Below are 21154 nucleotides of genomic sequence, written 5' to 3'. Positions count from 1 at the left end.
TATTGGTCTGTATGAGTTATGGTGGGAAGCTGGCTTATTCGGTTTTTGAATGGCTATTACTCTCACTTGTTTCCACTCGATAGGGACAATATTTTGCTCAATAAACTTAATAAATAACCTTAATAAACGTTTCTTAGCGACGTTTGGAAGGTTCTTCAAAAGATTAAATTTGATTCCATCGGAACCAGGAGCTGAATTATTGCACGAAAGAAGTGCAAGTAAGAATTCAGTCATAGAAAACAATGTCTCGTTATTACTATTGGAAGACGATGTATTAAAGGGTGTGTCACATCAAATTGCATCACGGAAAAAACGCTGTAGAAATTCGCCCAGTAGACCGATCCTTTTGAAAATTTTAGACAGTAAAATAAAAACTATTAAACAGCTTTTGTCATTTTCTTTTCATTCATACTTCGAGCCCAAGCCCGTATGCTCGCACCTTCCTCTTTACCCCGTCCATAAGGTTCTGTACAACGTCAGGTTGTAGTTTTTTTTGAACAGAAATCCATTTTCTCTTGAAGTCCGCCTCCGATTTGACAACTTTTGGGTTCTTCCGGAGGGCCTGCTTCATAATCGCCCAATATTTCTCTATTGGGCGAAGCTCCGGCGCGTTGGGCGGGTTCATTTCCTTTGGCACGAAGGTGACCCCGTTGGTTTCGTACCAGAAGATGGTAGGGCCCTCGTGCTGCTTCAATAGTGGTACTAAGCGCTTCTGTAGGCACTCCATAAGGTAAACCTGCCCGTTTACCGTGCCGGTCATCACGAAGGGGGCGCTCCGCTTTCCGCAAGGGCAGATCGCTTGCCACACCATGTATTTTTTGGCAAACTTGGATAGTTTCTGCTTGTGAATCTCCTCCGGAACGCTGAATTTGTCCTCTGCGGAGAAGAACAACAGGCCCGGCAGCTGACGAAAGTCCGCTTTGACGTAGGTTTCGTCGTCCATTACCAGGCAATGCGGCTTCGTCAGCATTTCAGTGTACAGCTTCCGGGCTCGCGTCTTCCCCACCATGTTTTGCCTTTCGTCGCGGTTAGGAGCCTTCTGAACCTTGTATGTACGCAGGCCCTCCCGCTGCTTGGTCCGCTGGACGAATGAACTTGACAAATTCAGCTTATTGGCGACATCCCGGACCGAACTTCTCGGATCACGTCTAACTGCTTAACTACGCGCTTGTGATCTTTTTCACTGACGGAGCATCCATTTTTGCCGTTCTTCACCTTCCGGTCGATGGTTAGGTTCTCGAAGTATCGTTTTAGTACTCTGCTGACCGTGGATTGGACGATTCCCAGCATCTTACCGATGTCCCGATGTGACAACTCCGGATTCTCGAAATGAGTGCACAGGATTAATTCACGACTCTTTTTTTCGTTCGACGACATTTTTCCAAATTTACGAAAAATTGACAGTGAAGCATGGCCAACGTGATCTATACACTCTTATCTGATTATAAGCGAAAGCTGAAGATATAATTCCTAAAAATTAAATTTCTACAGCGTTTTTCCGTGATGCAATTTGATGTGACACACCCTTTACGAAATATGTCTTCTGCAGGGACAAAATCTGGACATACTTTTTTGGCAAAATCAAGAATCCATCGGTCTGAATACTATTTGTTTTCGTTTGTATGGTTTTTGTTTCGCAAACACCTGGCCGTGTTCCACAGGGTACTCATAGATGTTTCCCTTGACAAACCATTGACATATCGTCGCCAATAACTGCGTTTTTTCGCTCCAATAAGATTTTTGAATTTGGTCTCCAAAAGTTCATACTTATCAAAATTTTCCATTGAGCCATTTTTGCGAAAAATTTTGAAAGCAGAGGATTTATTGAAATAAGCATCCGAGCACTCTTTGTCCCACCAAGGAGCACCAGGGCGTCGGCGAAGTTTTGCACCAGGGAAACGTTTCGTTTGAACTTCAATAGCAGTGTCTCCTAGAGGCGAATGAACTGCAAAGTTTAAAGCCTCTTAAAAACAAAGAAGAAGAAGATAGCAGTGTGGTAAATCAAACTAGCAATGAAATCATATTCTTCTAGAGGTGGAAGTTCAGGAGTCGAATTGATGCTCTCTGATATAATACTAGCAAATTTCTCCCAGTCAATATTATGGGTAAGATCGTATACAACTTCGACCAATTTCTGTGGACACATCTCATTGGCAATAGAAACAAGGATTGGTAAGTGATCGCTACCGTGAGGATCTTGGATTACTTCCCACATACAATCTAACGATAAAGTAGACGAACAGAGTGACAAGTCTAGTGTACTTTCTCTTGGGTTGGGTAGTCTTGTAGCTTCGCCAGTGTTCAAAATTGATAAATTGAAATTATCGCATAGATCGTAGATGATTGAGGAACGGTTATCATCATATAGTGCCCCCCAGGCCACACCATGTGAATTGAAATCACCCAATATTAACTTGGGTTCAGGTAAAATCTCGATAATTCCATCGAGTTGGTTGCGTGAAATTCCAACTCTGGGAGGAATATATACAGAAGCAATGCATAGGTCTTTTCCCCTTATCGTGGTTTGACAAGCAACTACCTCGATTCCTAGAAGCGATGGTAATGGGATTTTATAGAAGGAATGGCATTTTTTGATCCCCAAAAGAACGCCACCGTGTGAGTCTCTTCGGTCTAAACGGATAATGTTAAAATCATGAAAATTCAAGTCCTCATCAGGGGTAAGCCATGTTTTACAAAGAGCAAATACGTCAGAACTTATATTGTTGACTAAAAATTTTAACGATTCGATTTTGGGTTTAATACTTCTGCAGTTCCATTGAATAACTTTAATTGTATCCATATCGCTTATAGAACAATTAGGCATCGAGAGAGAAAATGGTTGCAAGGAGGGGCCATTTTTCTGTCAAGAATGCAAATAATGCAGGAACCAAACTAATGATAATACTTTTGAGGGGCTCGGGAATGTTTAAAGTATCTAGAATGTGACTCGCAATACTTGGAAGGGAAAATAACCCAGCTTTGGAAGACACGGACGGAGTGTTCACGTCTTTTTGTGTTCTCGGGGAAGTAAAACCAGGAGGTGTTTGTTTTGGAGTTTTATCACTTCCAGAGGATTTCTCAGTTGGTTTAAAGTTTTCTTGCTTCTTACGAGGAGTCGGAGGAGTAAGAGGAGCAGAAATTTTTCTTTTTCTTGAGCCTCCCGGTATTCACATGAATGCTTCTTCAATGGAAGTAAAATTTTCACAATCATCGGTTGGCAAAATTGCATAAGGGTTCTCATGTGCTCCAGGATTAGGGATCTCTTTTGCGACAGCCCTTTTGAGCATTTCAGCATCGTCGTCTTGGATCGTTGTTTGAGAGAGTTCATAACTTTTGCCTCCCGCGATTTAAACGCTGGACACGCAGAAAGATCGTGAACTTCTCCTTTGCAGAAAATGCAGTTATCGGCATCTTCAGAGCATGATTTATCCTCATGCATCCCCCCACATTTTGCACAACGTATCTTGTTGCTGCAGTGGGAGTCTGTATGCCCCAATTGCTTGCATTTCATACAGCTCATCACTTTAGGTACGTAAAGGCGCACCAGAAGCAAAACCTTTTCAATTTCCACAAATTGTGGAAGAACTTTTCCGGGAAAGGTTACTCGAAACGAACCTGATTCGATATACTCTTTCCCTTTTTCGGAATGAGATACCGAATGCAATTTCTTGCAAGCAAGTATCTTCAGATGATCAATATTGGCATTCTTGAATCGACCTTTTCCATGGTGATGAAACCATCAATTTCAACGTCTATTGAAGGAATATAAACAAAATATTCCTCCGTAAAAAGTTTGCATTGCGTTATCTCAGTGGCTTGCTTGTGGTCTTTGACAACCACGCGAAGCTTGTTTAGCTGTCTAATTAGTTTTATCGAATCGACCGTGCTGAAATTCTTTTTGAGTTCTCTGGCTATTGTCAAAATTCTCAAAGCTTTCTGACGGGAGCGAAAATAAACATTGTAAGGTCCATCGGAATCTTCAGGATAGGACTTAATCCGAGGAGCTGTTTTTGATGGTGGATCGGGGTCCCCGGCTCCGGGATAGTTGATTCATTATTAGGAATGGGAGGGGCAGGGGGACTGTGGTGTTTAGTAATATCCACTTCCATTGTGAAAGCAAGAAATTAATTTCTTGTTAATGAGGACGATAAAAACAGGAAGGAAAAGCAAAAAAAGGGTAGCAAAAAGCAGAACTTAGCCTACCTGTTTTCGAAGAGTAACTCCAACAATGAGATCAGGGAAGGAACTGTGTTTGGGATAGACATTCAACACTAGCGAAAATCATATTCGAGTTCAAACAAAAACATGGAATTTTCACATCACGTAGACATGTTTAAGTGTTTTTCGGAAGACTGATGCATAGCATATCAAACAAATCTTAGAAAATTTCCGATTCGATAGTTATTAACGTTAACCCTATTTCATAAAAAGGTGACTTGTTTTCTGATTTGGCACCCTTGATGTAAGATGTAGTTCTACGTGAAGAACGGATCAGAAGACTCCTTCTCAGCCAGTTCCTGGTAGCAATAAGGATTTTACACTATTACCCGGAGAAGAGAAATACAAACGCTGCTCCACGATCTTCTTCTAGAAAACTCGCATCTAATCGAGGATTGATAGCCTTTTCGGACATTGTGGACTTCATATTAAACACGTTCAAAATTCAAGAGCCCCTCAGAAGCCTTATTTTTGCCTTGCTTTCATCTCTGAAATCTTATCTTAAGCAACTGACTGTTTCATGGCCCCTCCTTGCATCAATCATATCTCTCGATGGATAATTCACCTAACGTAGTAGAAGATATGATCACTGTGCTACAATGCTGTAGTCTAGTGCCTAAACTAGGCTCGTTCAAATTGTTACTTCAAAATTATGACTGTGATATATTCGCCCTTTCTAAAACATGGCTTTCTTCTTGCACAGAACTCAACTTCCACGATTTTAACATTATTCGCCTGGATAGAAATGATTCTTATGGAGGAGTACTTTTGGGGATCAAAAAGTGCTACTCTTTCTATAAAATTCCTCTCCCAGCTCTATTAGACGTCGAAATTGTCGCATGTCAGATAGCTGCAAAGGATAAACAACTTTGCATAGCTTCAGTATACGTTCCTCCAAATACTTACATTAGCCGTAGTCAACTTTGGGATCTAGTCTCGATTCTCTCATCCCCAGTTATAATTCTGGGTAACATGAACTCCATTGGAACTGGGTTGGGCGATCCTTATGATGACGCTAGAGCGGCTATTTTTTACAATTTACGTGACGATTTCAACTCTACTATCTTGAACACTGGTCAAGCGATACGAATTCCAAAACCTCCGCCTCGAGAAAGTCGACTCCACCTATCTTTGTGCTCAAATTTGCTATTATTATATTGCCAGTGGAAGGTCATCAACGAACCCCATGGTAGCGATAATTTGCCAATCAATATATCAATCAAGCGTGGCCCGTAACCTACTGAACCTTTCCGAGTTCCATTTGACCTAACAAGGAACATCGACTGGCAAAAATATGCAATGACGGTAACAATCGGTGTCGAATCAATAGATGTACTTCCACAATTGAAAGAATATCGATTCTTCGTAGATTTGATGTATAAAAGCTCACTGGAAGCACTAAAAGAAAAGTTCCAAGTGCTTCGTTTAAAATTCCTGGCCGGGACGATCAATGCACAAAATCGTATTTCAAAAAATTTGACACTTTCAAAACTTTTCATAGACATGAAACATCTACCCACTTCGAGGAACATTCAAAGCTTGAAATACAGCTGAAACAATCTGTGATATAACCGCAAGGTAGACGTAGAACTACCGCTGGCCCTGTAATCATTTTTTGAAGTTGCATCTGAATCAGTTCTCAATGGATGAATGAATAATTATTTCAGAAGATTGCTGGAAGTTTTCCTCGTTAGAGTGTGAGAGGATGAGTATGAGTATGAAATTGAAACTATTTCGAACTAATTGGTGGTCCAGAAAGTTGGGTTTGCGTGATTCTGCAAAAGCAACTGATGAAGTTTGGTACATAATTCTATTTTGTTCTCGTGAGAATAATACACGAGTGTTTTCATGACCATTCCACGCGGAAGCAGAATAGAAACTGATGCTATTGGATACGATTGCATCACTGAAACCGAAATAGCAAATCTACCTTTGCTCGAGCGCATCTACAAACGAACATATCCTCGTGACCATTCCATGCGAAAGCAAAACAGGAACTGATGCTCTTGGATACGATTGCATCACGGGAACCGAATGCGCAAATCCTCCTTTTCTCCAGGTGCCTTGATTTTACGTCCGTCCGATTTGACGTATTACGATCATCACAAAAGCAATCATCATGAGCTAGATTGTTATGATCTCAATGTTTTCAAAGCAATTTTCAAGCTATTCAAACGATTTTAGACCAATAAGTGACAATCATATAAGTCTTGGGCATTTTATCTTTCGAATGAAGTGATTATTATACAACTCCATTCAGCCGGTAAAAAAGTAAAAAGGGATATGTCTCAGTGTCAATTCAACAACAAAGCGACTTTTACTTCAAATTCTGGAGAACTCTGAACACATTTTGTCTCTAGAAGATCTCTAGTTCATTTGCGCTCGAGAATTCGAATGATTGTGACATTGTATTTTTATTATTTTGGGCCTATACTATGCAGTAGATTAACCTAGATCTTTCAAACGACCTCTTCAAAAATCGAAGGTTTTCCGATTACACACCGTTTCAATAATTAGTTTTATGAATATGGTTTGAGTTACAACCAAAGCTTCAATGTTGAAATCAACAAATTGAGTTATCACAGTTCCGTTATTGTGGGAGAACTGAAGCTATATTCAACTCAATCAATCAATTATCATTTCTAAAAAAATAAAATTTAGTTCACAGTTGCGCAATATATTCTTTGTTCAGATTTATTGAAAAAAACTTCAAAACCTACACTGTTTGACCGAAGCCAAATATTTGACTCTTTTTGACAGTTAAAATTTGATCAAATATATTCGACACAAAACACGACATGCAAATATTCAGTTATTGGATGCTATTGGATGTTATATGTTATAAAATCGACCCGTTTCTGAAGCGGATGTTGACTGGCGATGAAAAGTGGGTCACTTACGACAACGTGAAGCGCAAACGGTCGTGGTCGAAGCCCGCTGAAGCGGCTCAGACGGTGGCCAAGCCCTCATTAACGGCCAGGAAGGTTCTGCTGTGTGTTTGGTGGGATTGTCAAGGAATAATCTATTATGAGCTGCTTCCCTATGGCCAAACGCTCAATTCGGACCTGTACTGCCAACAACTGGACCGCTTGAAGGTAGCACTCATGAAGAAGAGGCCATCTTTGATAAACAGAGGCCGCATTGTCTTCCATCAGGACAACGCCAGGCCACACACTTCTTTGGTGACGCGCCAGAAGCTCCGGGAGCTCGGATGGGAGGTTCTTTTGCATCCGCCGTATAGTCCGGACCTTGCACCAGGTGACTACCACCTGTTTTTGTCCATGGCGAACGAGCTAGGTAGTCAGAAGTTAGCCATAAAAGAGGCCTGTGAAAATTGGCTATCCGAGTTTTTTGCCAATAAGGAAGCGAGCTTCTATAACAGGGGTATTATGAAGTTGGCATCTCGTTGGGAACAAGTCATCGAATAAAACGGCGCATATTTGACTTAAAACAGATGATTGTAACTAATTTTATGAACAAATGAAATTTCAAAAAAAAAATACCGCAGGACTTTTTTGACAGCCTAATGGCGGGTTTACATTAGGGAGATCTATAGCTATAGATGGATTTATTCACGTGAAAATAGGTGTAAACGGGTGAGAATAAATATGATACACTTATTCGAGGTTGTATATATAACTTGAATAAATTTAGCATATGTAAACGCTTGTGAATTTCTCACTGGTGAGAAATCACTAAAGTTGGATGCAGTTCTACTTTAGGTGAATAAATTCACCGATAATATGAATATATTCATTATAGAAGTTCACGCTAGTGTAAACGGTTGATGCGATATCTATAAATCTCATCATATTTCTTCACATGAATATATCACTAGTCTAAACCCACCCTAATATATTCCTATTCTTCCAGAATGTTCGATTGCATCCTCGGAAGCATGAGGGAATTCAATATCATTCTAGTTCATGGGTCCGGACACGATTGGTAATGCTAAAAGTGAAATACATTGTATGTATCATTCGATAATTTGAGTTTCCTCCCTCACCATTTTTCAAAAGTTGTCTGCGCCGTTAAGCCCCGGTATATTCATTTCGCTGTTCATAGCTCTCTGCGTTAAAATGGCTCGAGCAAACTCCATATTTTTGGTCTGGACACCAGGATTCATCATGTCCACAGAAGCGTATCCACATTTTCCTCTGCTCGTCATAGCGTGGGAATCTGTGGTACAATATCGACGTGTTTTTAGTCATACGTTGACTATTGTGGCACTGCTTTACAGCACAATAATAGGCCATAGGCCTCTTCCTATTAAAGTGACGATGACGCTTCACCTGGTATACAAATTATATAGCAAAAGTCTTATTAGGTGCAAAATCCGCAATACAGATTTCAATACAGATTTTCTGTTTCCTCTACAGATAAAAAGATTTCGTTGCTCGCAAATACAGATTCCAATGTGGCAACATGACGTACCGCTGGGGCTTGCCGACGTGCCAAAAACCGACTCGAATCAGAGAGAGAGAGAGAGAGAGAGAGAGAGAGAGACAGCAATTGAACCAAATGAATATTGATTCTCTTATTTCTTTTTTCTATTTATCGACAAAAATATATTACTTTTTTGGCTTTACATTTGGTCATTGTTAGGTCAGAGCGAACCAAGTCGCAAAATTGAAAATTTTGAGTTATTGATTACGTTTGGCTAAGTATTATGTAAGCTACATATCACACTTATCAGATTTGGAAAATTACGCATACAGCAGGATTGACGGATCGAAATTGTTATGAATGATCAACGAAAACCCCTCATAGTATGCAGTCGAAGCGGACCATGTACCATTTACCATGGCGAAATGGCTCTATATCATGTCCTGACAGAATGGACCATGTGTCAATCATTTGTATTTTGATTTTAAATAATTTCCAATCGCAATTTACAATTTTTTACAATTATCATACTTCAAAGTATGTAGAGTAGCTAACATTTCTGAGAACAATATTGATCAAAAAAAATCAAGGATCAAATATATCAGTTACTTCTATGAAGAACAAATGATGCATTGTTTTTCATAGAAGTCAACTTTTGTTCGAATCGTGCCATTTGTTCTTTTTTATCGATCACATTCGATTATTTTATAGATAATTAAAACATTTACAATGCATTAGTTATGTTTTATTTAGCACCCAAAATAATAATTTATATGTCAGAACATCGTTTGCCGGGTCAGTTTTACATAATAATTACAGCTCCCAGTCCCACATTGATTTTCCTCTTATTAGCACTTCTTTATATCCTTTCAGCGGATCTCCTATTTGATACCAAACGAATTCAGTGCTGTTGGTCAAATCTCCGTTGCCATTTAAATTGACCGCAGGGGTATCATTTTGGTTGAGCTGCAGGGCTTGTACTAAGTCATCAAATACATCCATTTCCTTGCAGCAGTGTAGATGCGTGTTACTATCCCGTTGAGATACATTTATCTCATATTTATGACAATTTATCGGCAGCTGATAATTCTCGATTATTTGCCAAGCAGTCGTTGTTTCAGTACTATTGTTTTCTTGGTCTGAACCTGGTGTAACGCCAAGCAATATAAATATATTCGTTGGGCCCGATATCTTACCGCTCGGTTGAAATTCGTCCGTTAGCATCATTTCCAGTGCTAGATGTTTTAAAATTGGTTCTAAAGCATTGCGATGATGAGCCGAATAATGGTTTCTATTGACTGTCGGTACATCTATTTGGAAGGCTTCTTTTGCTGTGTAGATAGTTGATCCAAACAGGAGGGATATCCGCATATTTCCCGTGCACTTTTTTGTGGCATTAGATATTTCCTAGAAAGAAAATGAATAATGGAAATGTTACTTTCGGCAATCGATTAATATTATTACCCCAAACAAATATTGCAATCTATCCCACATTCCTATCGCAATCTTGCGTTGTTTCTTCAATTGATAACAATCCAACCCACTTCGCTGTTGCTCATTCTCAGTTGTTTCTTTCTGGATTAATATCTCCACAGCCTTTTTTAACAAATCATAGCACAAGGGAATCTGATCACGCTGAAACAGTATAATTCCGATAGCAGTTTGGAGAATGCGTGAGCATGATTCCTCCGTGTTCACATCCAAATTAAGCTTTACATCCAATTTGTTTACGGTTGCGCTCCGCATTGTGAAGCAAATTCAAAAAAATCCCAACTGAATTGTGCACAGAATGTCGCGCCCGTCGCGCCACTCTCCCAGTTGACCAAAATGACAGCTTGTTGTTTTCACGGCTTACAGAGACAAGGCTAGTTCTTTAGCGAGTAAACATTTTTTTTATGACGTCATCCGAGTCGTCAGTGTAAACAGTCGCCAGTTGTATTTTGTTTTCCGACTTACGCGTAAATGTTCCTGAAATGAAAAACCGAATATGGTTCAATGCGCTGTGAGCGGGTGTATAAATTATGAAAATGACATTATCGGGCCAAAAAAGAGATTCTTTCGCTTTCCGAAAAACCGAGATTTATGTTCTTTGTGGAAAAATGTTTTATCAAATTATTCATGGTGTTAAATATAATCAACTATATTATCGACGCACAAACTTACAAAGCACGAAAAATAAAAAATGAGAACACATTGTTTAATTCAACGACTCAGATGACGTCACTAAAAAATGACTGATCCGGAGTAGCTAGCCTTGTCTCTGTAAGCCGTGGTTGTTTTTTTTCTGAGACATTTGTTTGGCAATATTAGAATCCACCTACTAGAGATGAATTCAGCATTAAGGCCCATTTATACGTTGCTAGTAGCTGACTTGACAATGAGCAGCTACTGACCCGGTGGACTCGCTTGACAATTGGTTGACTCGCCTTGTCCGTTCACACAGTGTGAGCTGCTGGCGAGAAACTAGATACTACGGCACGGGTTTACCAGGGATGCCAGGCGACTTTTCAAATGTCCATCAAATAGTCAGAAACAGCAATCAGGTCCGAATTTGTCAAATGATTGGTCCAAAATCGACTTCTTTATTGGCAGTTTTCATCTTAGGTTTTCAGTTGAATGTATCATCACACAATTTTATAGCAAAACAAACGCTGATCGTGTTTAAAAATACATACTTTGTGCTGAATTTCTTTGAACTGAAGGTACTATCCGAAAAAGCAGAAAGAGAAAAGGATTCGGGCCAGGAATTAGATGCAAAGAAAAGGAGCAACAAATACAATATTGAAGGAACTCTACGATGAGGATCCCCGAGATTACAGAGCAGTGTTGATAATAACACCTGAACAAGTGAAAAAACTGTTGGATTTAATTGCTCCACGAATACAACGCCAAGATACAGTCATGAGGGATGCTGTACCTGCAAGAGTTAAATTAGAAATGACATTGATGTGCCTTTGTTTTGGAATATCGTTGGGATTGTTGTCGATATTTTTTAGAATCTCGAAAACATCCATAGCTCAGATAATTCCGAAAGGATGTGATGTTATAAATGGTAGTCTAAAAGATTTTTTTTTAATTTTATTTATTTTGTGAAATGAAAATGATAGTCGATTTGCAGGTGCAATAAATACGCTTCAAAAATTTTAATAATGAATGAAAATGTACTTTTTTAAATCGAATATGTATTCTGTTTCTTAGAACAATACTTTTTTTTGTAAGTTGTGATCTGATAATGATTCTATATTAGAGATTCTCAAGAAAACTATCTCAAAAAGAAAGCGTGCCCCGCCAGCGTGCAAAACGAAATAACAATTATTTCGTTTAGAAACTATGAGGGTTTTATTTGTTTTTCCAATAATTTTGAAGTCTATAAATATCTTCACATATTTTCAAATATCTTAAAAATAGAGACATTTCATTACATTTGGCATCACTGATTCGAACGCTAAATTCTGTTTTTGACGTTGTGAAGCATGCAAGTGCGAGTAAATTCAAAAAACTTTGAAGTAGCTCGCACGCCGGATCACACATGACAATAACTGGCATGATGTGTTCACACGGTGTGAGTAGCTGCACTGCAGTAACTGACTAGACCGACTCGTATGCTTACTCGCACCGTCTGAACCCGGCTTTAGATTATCCAAAGCGCTTACACTCTCAGAAAAAATTTGATATGACGATTTTTTGTTGGTAAATACTACCAATGGTTATCTTTTTTTAGAATGAGCGAATTTTGCAGGTGCAAAAAAAATCTCAAGTCATTCACATTGAATCACGAAATTATGCGCACGGCTTACAGAGACAAGGCTTGCTACTCCGGATCAGTCATTTTTTAGTGACGTCATCTGAGTCGTTGAAGTAAACAATGTGTTCTTATTTTTTATTTTTCGTGCTTTGTAAGTTTGTGCGTTGATAATATAGTTGATTATATTTAACACCATGAATAATTTGATAAAACATTTATCCACAAAGAACATAAATCTCGGTTTTTCGGAAAGCGGAAGAATCTCTTTTTTGGCCCGATAATGTCATTTTCATAATTTATACACCCGCTCACAGCGCATTGAACCATTTTCGATTTTTCATTTCAGGAACATTTACGCGTAAGTCGGAAAACAAAATACAACTGGCGACTGTTTACACTGACGACTCGGATGACGTCATAAAAAAAATGTTTACTCGCTAAAGAACTAGCCTTGTCTCTGTAAGCCGTGATTATGCGAATCTGTCAAACTATCGTCCTCACAACGAAAACAAGTTGTACGAGATTGGTGAAACAAATTCATATTATTCACAAATGTGAGTTCAAGTATACCTCCAACTCGATACAATTCAATATTAGAAAATTCAGTTCAGTAAAAATAGAAAATCGTACAATTATTTATTATCCTTGAATTTAGAATTTAGCTTGAATATTGCTTACATCGTTCCATCGATGTGAATCTGAATCTATGTTTAAACGTTATGCAGGTAAAATTAATACAGCGTATGAGATAATATTCCATTTAATTAATCGTATATTTTAGAAGACAAGTTTGCGATTATACCTCGATGATTAGTTTGCTGAATCAAATGCTAGCTCAAAGATGAGGAGGAATTCTTGGTTGTTCGGGAATAATGTAGTTGTTGAACATATGGGAATGTAATTCTACGCTAGAGATAAAACATGACTGTTATGTTTAATAATCGAAATCTCGCATACTCTTGTACTTAGCTCTGTCTTACTCGTTTTAATAGTGAGAAATATTTAGTATCATTTTTTTGAATCGTTTCTACAATTGTGATGAATAATAATATCTTCTATATCTCAGAACAAACCCAAATTTATCCACCTCACGATCAGTATAATCTGAGCTATTCCCATATGGGATTCTGAAGTTTATTCATCTTATCCTTCCCATTCTCGTGTAATTTGATATACGGGACATGAAGTTTGATTTAATTATTTGAACAGAAACTGGTCAGCAGTGTCGGTCAGAAGCATAATCCTCATAGAAAACATCTGATGGGTTTCAAAGAATTTAAAAAAAGCGGAAAGTGTTTCAGATTTTTTTTAGACGGATATCAAAATTATGGAAAAAAAACTAGAGAAAAATTTATAACAGTATCTTGAGAATGCTTTGCAATAATAGACTCATTTTTTCCTTGTTTGAAACTTATTATCACTTTTTTAAAATTCTTTCAATCAAAGTATGTCTTCAAAATAATACCGTTGAAAATATCTATAACGTAAAAAGTTATTAATATCGTCCTGATTCTGGTCTGGGCCACCAACTGTGAATGTTTGAATTACAAAAAAACTAGCTCTGCAATGTTGGAAAAACTTTACAGTTATTATTTTATATTCAAAATATCAATAAATAAACGTTATACATAATCAATCATGATTGTATTTGGGCCAGTGGCCTCCATTGCCATTTTATGGTGTTGCAACTCTCTCTTAGTATAATCCTAAAAATAGAAACAAGAAATTTCTGTTCATTCAAGACAATCGGAAGTAGACCTCCGCCATGTTTCAATGGGCCTACGGGAACTACATTTTTAATCCTTAATTACATCCCATAGTGCATTCACCGAATCCAAATAAACAAATTTACGTCATCTGGATACGTCAGGATTTCGTTCTAAAAATGCTACCTGGCGGGTAAATTGCTGTTTGTTTATCTTTTGTTTCTTAAACAAGACAAGACAAGATCCAAAATGTTTGCAAAAAAGTTTAATAAATACGAAATTAAACTTACTCCATTCCGCGTGACTAGCTTTCACCATCTAAAACACAAGTGACAAATATACCTGTTTTTCTTCGTGACATGACAGTATCGTGGTATTCATAATAACACCTAGTTCATCTAAAGCCGGGTTCAGACGGTGCGAGTAAGCATACGAGTCGGTCTAGTCAGTTACTGCAGTACAGCTACTCACACCGTGTGAACACATCATGCCAGTTAGTGTCATGTGTGATTCGGCGTGCGAGCTACTTCAAATTTTTTTGAATTTACTCGCACTCGCATCCCTCAAAACGTCAAAAACAGAATTTAGCGCTCGAATCAGGGATGCCAAATCTTTACATTGTCTTTACATGTCTCTATTTTTAAGATATTTGAAAATATGCGAAGATTATTATAGACTTGAAAATTATTGAAAAAACAAATAAAACCCTCATAGTTTCTAAGCGGAATCGTTGTTATTAAACGGTTTTATTTAGCTTGCCCTGTAATCTGTTTGTATGTTTGTAACATGTCCCACATTAGTAGAAATTTGACCCCCTTCTTGTTGACCGATTGATCTGAAATTTGGAACACACCTTTATCTCTGTAGTCATTACAAAACTGCGTATTTCATTATCTTGTAAATCCAAGATAGAGGCCGCTACAAAATGGCGGATCCCTTTCTTCCTCAAAACCTCATCAATGTGGGTTTTCCAAAACCCCATCAATATGGGTATCAAATGAAAGGGCTTGACTAGCAGAATACAGTTATTTAAGAAAAATGCAAATCCAAGATGGCTGCCACTACTAAATGGCGGACTACATAGTTTCCCAAAACTTCATTAATATGGGTGTTGGGGGGAAGCAAACTACGCCACTGATGACTTGATCTGAACCTGCGCATCCGGACGGTGCCACTCCATGACGCACCCAGACAATCATTGACAGCTAGCTGTCATCACTGTCATTCTGAAAACTTCTCTCGTACCACACATTCTTTGCTAATCACAAAAAAGGAGTAGAGATAGAACCCAAAATAAAGTTGAATTCCCAAATTGTTAAATAATTGAATCATCCTGTCGTGCTTTGAATTTAAAACGAGGAGATCAAATGTAGGTAAAACCTAATAATGTAAAGTTCTTGTTTAATTATTGTTTCTCTTAATAAATACAGCTTTGAGCTCGCTATACATTGATAAAAACGCGTGCTGAATAGAACCTTCGAAACCCCCGTAACAATGGGTATCAAATGAAAGGGATTGACTAGCAGAACACGGTTATTTGTGAAAAATGCAAATCCATCAAAATTCTACCAAATGGCGGACTACATATTATGTCAAAACACCATTAATATGGGTATCAAATGAAAGGGCTTGAATAGTAGATCACAGTAGATCATGAAAAATTAAAATCCAAGATGGCCGCAATCACAAAATAGCAATATACTTTATTAAACGGTTTTATTTAGCTTGAACTGTTCGTATGTATGTATGTATGTCTGTAGGATTGTCCCACAGTAATAGAAATTTGACCAATAGGAACTGACCGGATAGGAACTGCTGTCATTTTAAAACTGCTTATCTTGAAAAATCCAATTTGGCCTCCGCTCAAAATCGCTGATTCCATATCATCTCAAAAAAAAGGTTGATTGAGATATGTGTATCAAACCAACGAACTTGACTTGGAGAACACACTATGTATTTTCTGCAATCTACTCAATATCGGTATCAAATGAAATTTTTTGACTGATAGAATACAGTACAATGCCTTTATTGTAGAGAAATATTCTAATGAAACAGATAATGTACTAAAAACTAGAAAATAAAATGAGTAAACAAAAACTTTTTAAATTATAAAATCCATTCATTTTCATTATCCACAATTAGTGATTTCATCATATGTCCCACTATTTTATTTTAGTCTTATCAATGCCCTAGACTAATGAAGGAGAGGTGTGATAACTACTAACTGCAACTTGCCTAATTATTTTCTCTAGCTTTTAGTACATTATTATGTTTAATCACAAATAAACCGTTTAACTTAAAAAGTTTTTTTACTCATTTTATTTTGTTTTGCACGCTGGTGGGGCACGTTTTCTTTTTGAGATAGTTTTCTTGGGATTCTAAATATAAAATCATTATCGGGCACAATTTTCATTCGAAATTCACTCACAACTTCCAAAAAAAGTATTGTTCTAAAAAACAGAATACATATTCCATTTAAAAAAGTAGATTTTCATTCATTATTTTAGTTTTTGAGGCGTATTTATTCCTCCTGCAAATCTACTATCATTTTCATTTCACAAATTGGTACACGAAGCTGCTGTCAAGGCGAAATAATTCAAAATTTGAAAAATCTTTTAGACTGCCATTTGTAGCACTACATACTTTCGGAATTATTTTAGCTATGGATGCTTTCGAGATTCTAAAAAAATATCGACAATAATCTGAACGATATTCCAGAAGAAAGGTACAACATTTCTAGTTTCACTTATGTAGGTATAGCATCCCTCATGAGTGTATCTTGCGTTGTATTTGTGGAGCAATTAAATCCAACAGTTTTTTCACTTTTTCAGGTGTTATTCTTAACACTGCTCTGTACTCTCGGGGATCATCATCGTAGAGTTACTTCAATATTGTATTTGTTGCTCCTTTTTTTTGCATCCAATTCCTGGACCGAATCCTTTTTTCTTTCTGCTTTTTCCGGATAGTACCTTCAGTTCAAAGAAATTCAGCACAAAGTATTTTTAAACACGGCCAGTGTGTGTTTAGCGATAAAATTGTGTAATGATAAATTCAACTGAAAATCTAAGACGAAAACTGCCAATAAAGAAGTCGATTTCGGATCAATCATCTGACAAATTCGGATCTGATTGCTGTTTCTGACGATTTGATGGACATTTGAAAAACCGCCTGGCATCTCTGGAAAACCTGTGCCGTAGTATCTAGTTTCTTGCCAGCAGCTCACATTGTGTGAACGGACAAGGCGAGTCAACCATTTGTCAAGCGAGTTCACCGGGTCAGTAGCTGCTCATTGTGAAGCCAGCTACTAGCAACGTATAAATGGGCCTTAAGTTGTCACGACGGATGAACTCTTCTGGATTCTACACACACGGTGACAGCCGTAATAAGGTTGTATACAATTCACTTCGTTTTCACCGTGAAGCGACGTTCGTGATCAGGCCCATCTTGTTGCACCCATTTTGATTATCTTGTATTGCCATCAAATCAAAACATCACTTGTGAACAGGGATGCCAGGTTTCAAGACATGTTTTCATTTTGAAGACATTTGACTTACTGTGAAGACATTCGATTTTATGAAGACATTATGAAATATGTGAAGACATTTCAGTATGATAGCGTATGTGTATTTTTGAGATATTATTTTCATAAATTTCTATTCGCCGGAAAGATCATCAAAAGAAGTAGGGCTTTTGTATCAGTCTCATTCGATCGCTTGTTTTATTAGTGTCACTTGTTTACTTTTGTTCTTAGGAATCAACAGAGACTTTTCCTCGGGGTTTTTTTTTAATGTTCAACTAGCAATAATCACACCTCTGATAAACCTCAATGGTTATGATATCGCCAAAGCTAGTCTCGGGGTCATTCACTCGCTTTTTTCAAACTTTTACAAGTAGAAAATCCACAAGTATATAGAAATGTCTCTAAAGACATTAGTTCATTTGCACTAGAACATTTGAATGACTGTGACATTGTATTTTTATAAATTTGGACCCATATTATACAATAGATTAACTTAAATCTTTCAAACGACCACTACACAAAACGAAGGTTTTCTGGTTACACACCGTTTCAATTATCAGTTTTATGGATATGGTTTGAGCTACAACCAAAACTTCAAAGCTGAAATAAACAAATTGAGTTATCGCAGTTCCGTTTGTGTGGAAAAACTGGGGCGATATTTGCCCAAACAACGGTATATCAGGCTAATTATCATTTCTAAACTCATGAAATTTAGTTCGCAGTTGTGAAATATATTCTTTGTTCACATTTATCGAAATAAACTTCAAAACCTCAAGGCAAGTTTAGTGAAATGCGCTTATAACAATGCCAATTAATATAAACATTGAATAAGCTATCAAACTTTGTCCAAATGTATGCTATGAATTTTAGTTTTTTCGATAGGACTGTGAAGATATTTGAAAACATTTTTTCGTACCATGTGAAGACATTTGAAGACATTTTTACGTAACATGTGAAGACATTTGAAAAAATCACCTGGCATCCCTGCTTGTGAATCTAATCTCGGACGTTTTTTATCATAAACCGTTGCAAGTTGGATGAGCTGTTTAAGTTTTCAACAAGATCAGCCAATCAAATCAAGGGCTCCGGATTCAGTTATTACGACCCATCGAAAAAAAATTGATTCTTGAAACAAGACATGAAAATGTTGAGAATCGTTATATGGTTTTCGTTCTGTCACAAAAAAAATGATTTATTTCTGTTTTTTTTAAAGATTTTATGGACTAACCAACTAACCTTACCAAGCAGTTTTTATTTGATTCTTAGAACGTTCCTTCGTCTTTGATGATGAATAATTCAATAAACAATGATCGAATCGCAAACCGAAAGGTAGTTTCGAATATTCCAATAAATTCCGATGCCGATCGCCTGTCTCGCGTGTATCCAATAAATCCCAGTGGACATGCCATGACGGTTCCAAAATACGCATAACTTGAAGAAACGGTAATTGCGGACCTTTTTTAAAAATGCGTTGGAAAAATGAAAATACAAGTTATTGTTTTCTGCGTCAATTTGTGCCTTTGTGCTGTATGTCAAGCTTGAGGCGTTTTTCAAAAGAATTGTACTCGACACGCACCTGGTCCATCGGCATCTCGTCCCAGATCTCGTACGGTCCTTGGCCGAGCCTGTCTCCCGGTACCGACGGATGGTGGTATAGATGAAATTCCGCTTCACTCCGTGGGATTTCAACCGCCGGAATATGTCGTCGGGTCGCTCACCTCTCACAAACAACTTTACTACGATGTCGCGGTACTCCTTCATCGTGCGCGGTAAACAAACAACAAATAATGGCAAGTCGACACCGTGCGCGTCGGTTAGCCTATTAGCGAATTCGTTTTTGTTCAGTTTCAACCCCAGAGCCACACTAACTACTGTCAAAACGTTTTTTTTATTCACTCAGTTTCAACCTAGTGTTGCACAAAGATCGCCCAGAAAGCTGTTAGTTTCGCACTGAGATGTTCCACGGGTTGGCACTCGGGTTCACCAATACAACTATACTGAACTGTCAAGTTCTGAGTATTGTTTTTGAGAATCAAAAAATAAAGACTATGAAAATGGAAAACCTGCTACTTTCTCTTTTGTTTTATTGGAATCGTAATCCAATTCGGATTCTGATTTCGAAGAGTTTATTCACGTAGACGACATTAAGGTAAAGGTGGAAGCTAGCCACAAATGGCTGCCACAATGGCGCTCATTTCTTTCATCTTCATTCCTCACTCTCCTTCATTCCTTCATTCCAAAATCAATAATTTTGCGAAACAGCGTGAAGAAAATGATCGTTTTCGCACACTTCTCATCAAGTAATATCAACCAAAATCTAATCGATTACTCACAAGATATTAAATTTTTATCTGCTGTCGCACTGTATAGTGAAAAACGTCGGAAAATTCGAGCTAGTGCTCTGAAAGTTAAATCTTCATTTTTCAATTTTCGGCAATGTTTTTGTTTATTTGGTGAAAGCATCGTTATTTTTTCGACACTGATGCCAGATAACATCATCAAAACAGCTATAAAAACCATTCAATAAAATGTTATTCCTGAGTCATAGCGTTTCATGTCATGAAAATCAATAGAATAAAATTGTGTTGATACCAAAACAATTATTATTTTTACGTTTAGTGGGTCTGTAATGTAAGTTCTAGCAACTTTAACATTGGTTAAGCAAATTGTATTACAGAGCTCAGAACACTGCCATGGCTGATTATGCTCTCAAAAACAGTAAACGGAAAAGTATTACATTCAATCAAAATGCCTCGGCTAACGAAGAGAAGGGTTACGGCTCTCCAACGTGAATATGTGAAAACAATACGATCAACGAAGGAAAATATTAAGGAATTATCAACATCGAATTACTATGCGGAAGAACTTGCTAATAGCAAAAGAGCCCCAATTCGCATGTGTTATAAATTTGCTCATGTTACGCTCGCGTATAATCTGAATTTTACCTCGTATGCAAATGCACCTTCTATATATATTTGCAATTGTTCATCAGAACATATCGTTCATACATTTTACTTTAGTATTGAGTTGTAATTTTTTTTCAAATGTATTCAAAGACTCGTGTCAATGAAGCGCTACACAGTCTGATAAGTGAATTGATCTATTTGCTCTTCTCTCACAAACACTATTACCCCATTTTTACACGTGGTTTTACCTATACTACTACAATGGCTTCCTTCCACCATCACCTTAAGCTTCGTGTGCTTTCATTAGGAGGCGAAAATAATTATGGATATTCAGGTGGAATAAACATGCTTTAAAAATCAAAATTATGAATGAAAATTTACTTTAACGTATCGAATATTTATTTTATGTGATGGAATAAGAGATTTCTTTTATCGCAGAAACATATTGAACGAAAACTGTGTCTAATGATGATTTGATTTTTTTTAATAGTAATTATTTGTGAAACAAACAGGAAATGCATCGACAATGGTTAAGTGAGTGTCAGAACTACATGTGTTACGTAATCAAACAATATGAAATAAAAATTTTCATTCAAACTTTTATATTTTTACACTGCACTTGGCCCTTCTGACCTCCCAAGCACTAATATCGCCACCAGACGTCGACACTGTA

The 21154-nt window shown here is 37.5% G+C and overlaps 1 protein-coding gene across 1 annotated transcript; it reads right to left on the bottom strand.

Moving 5' to 3' along the window:
* Positions 1-9334: 9334 nt before the first annotated feature.
* Positions 9335-10453, bottom strand: LOC129769537 (uncharacterized). The gene is made up of 2 exons (XM_055771884.1): positions 10069-10453; positions 9335-10011 (listed from the first exon to the last, which is right to left on the bottom strand). Exons 1-2 carry the CDS (start codon positions 10348-10350, stop codon positions 9418-9420), a joined length of 876 nt encoding a protein of 291 aa, XP_055627859.1. The 5' UTR covers positions 10351-10453; the 3' UTR covers positions 9335-9417.
* Positions 10454-21154: the final 10701 nt, after the last annotated feature.

Source organism: Toxorhynchites rutilus, chromosome 2, assembly GCF_029784135.1.
Source record: "Toxorhynchites rutilus septentrionalis strain SRP chromosome 2, ASM2978413v1, whole genome shotgun sequence".
NCBI classification, from domain to species: Eukaryota; Metazoa; Arthropoda; class Insecta; order Diptera; family Culicidae; genus Toxorhynchites; species Toxorhynchites rutilus.
This window is presented reverse-complemented; position numbering and strand designations above follow the sequence as displayed.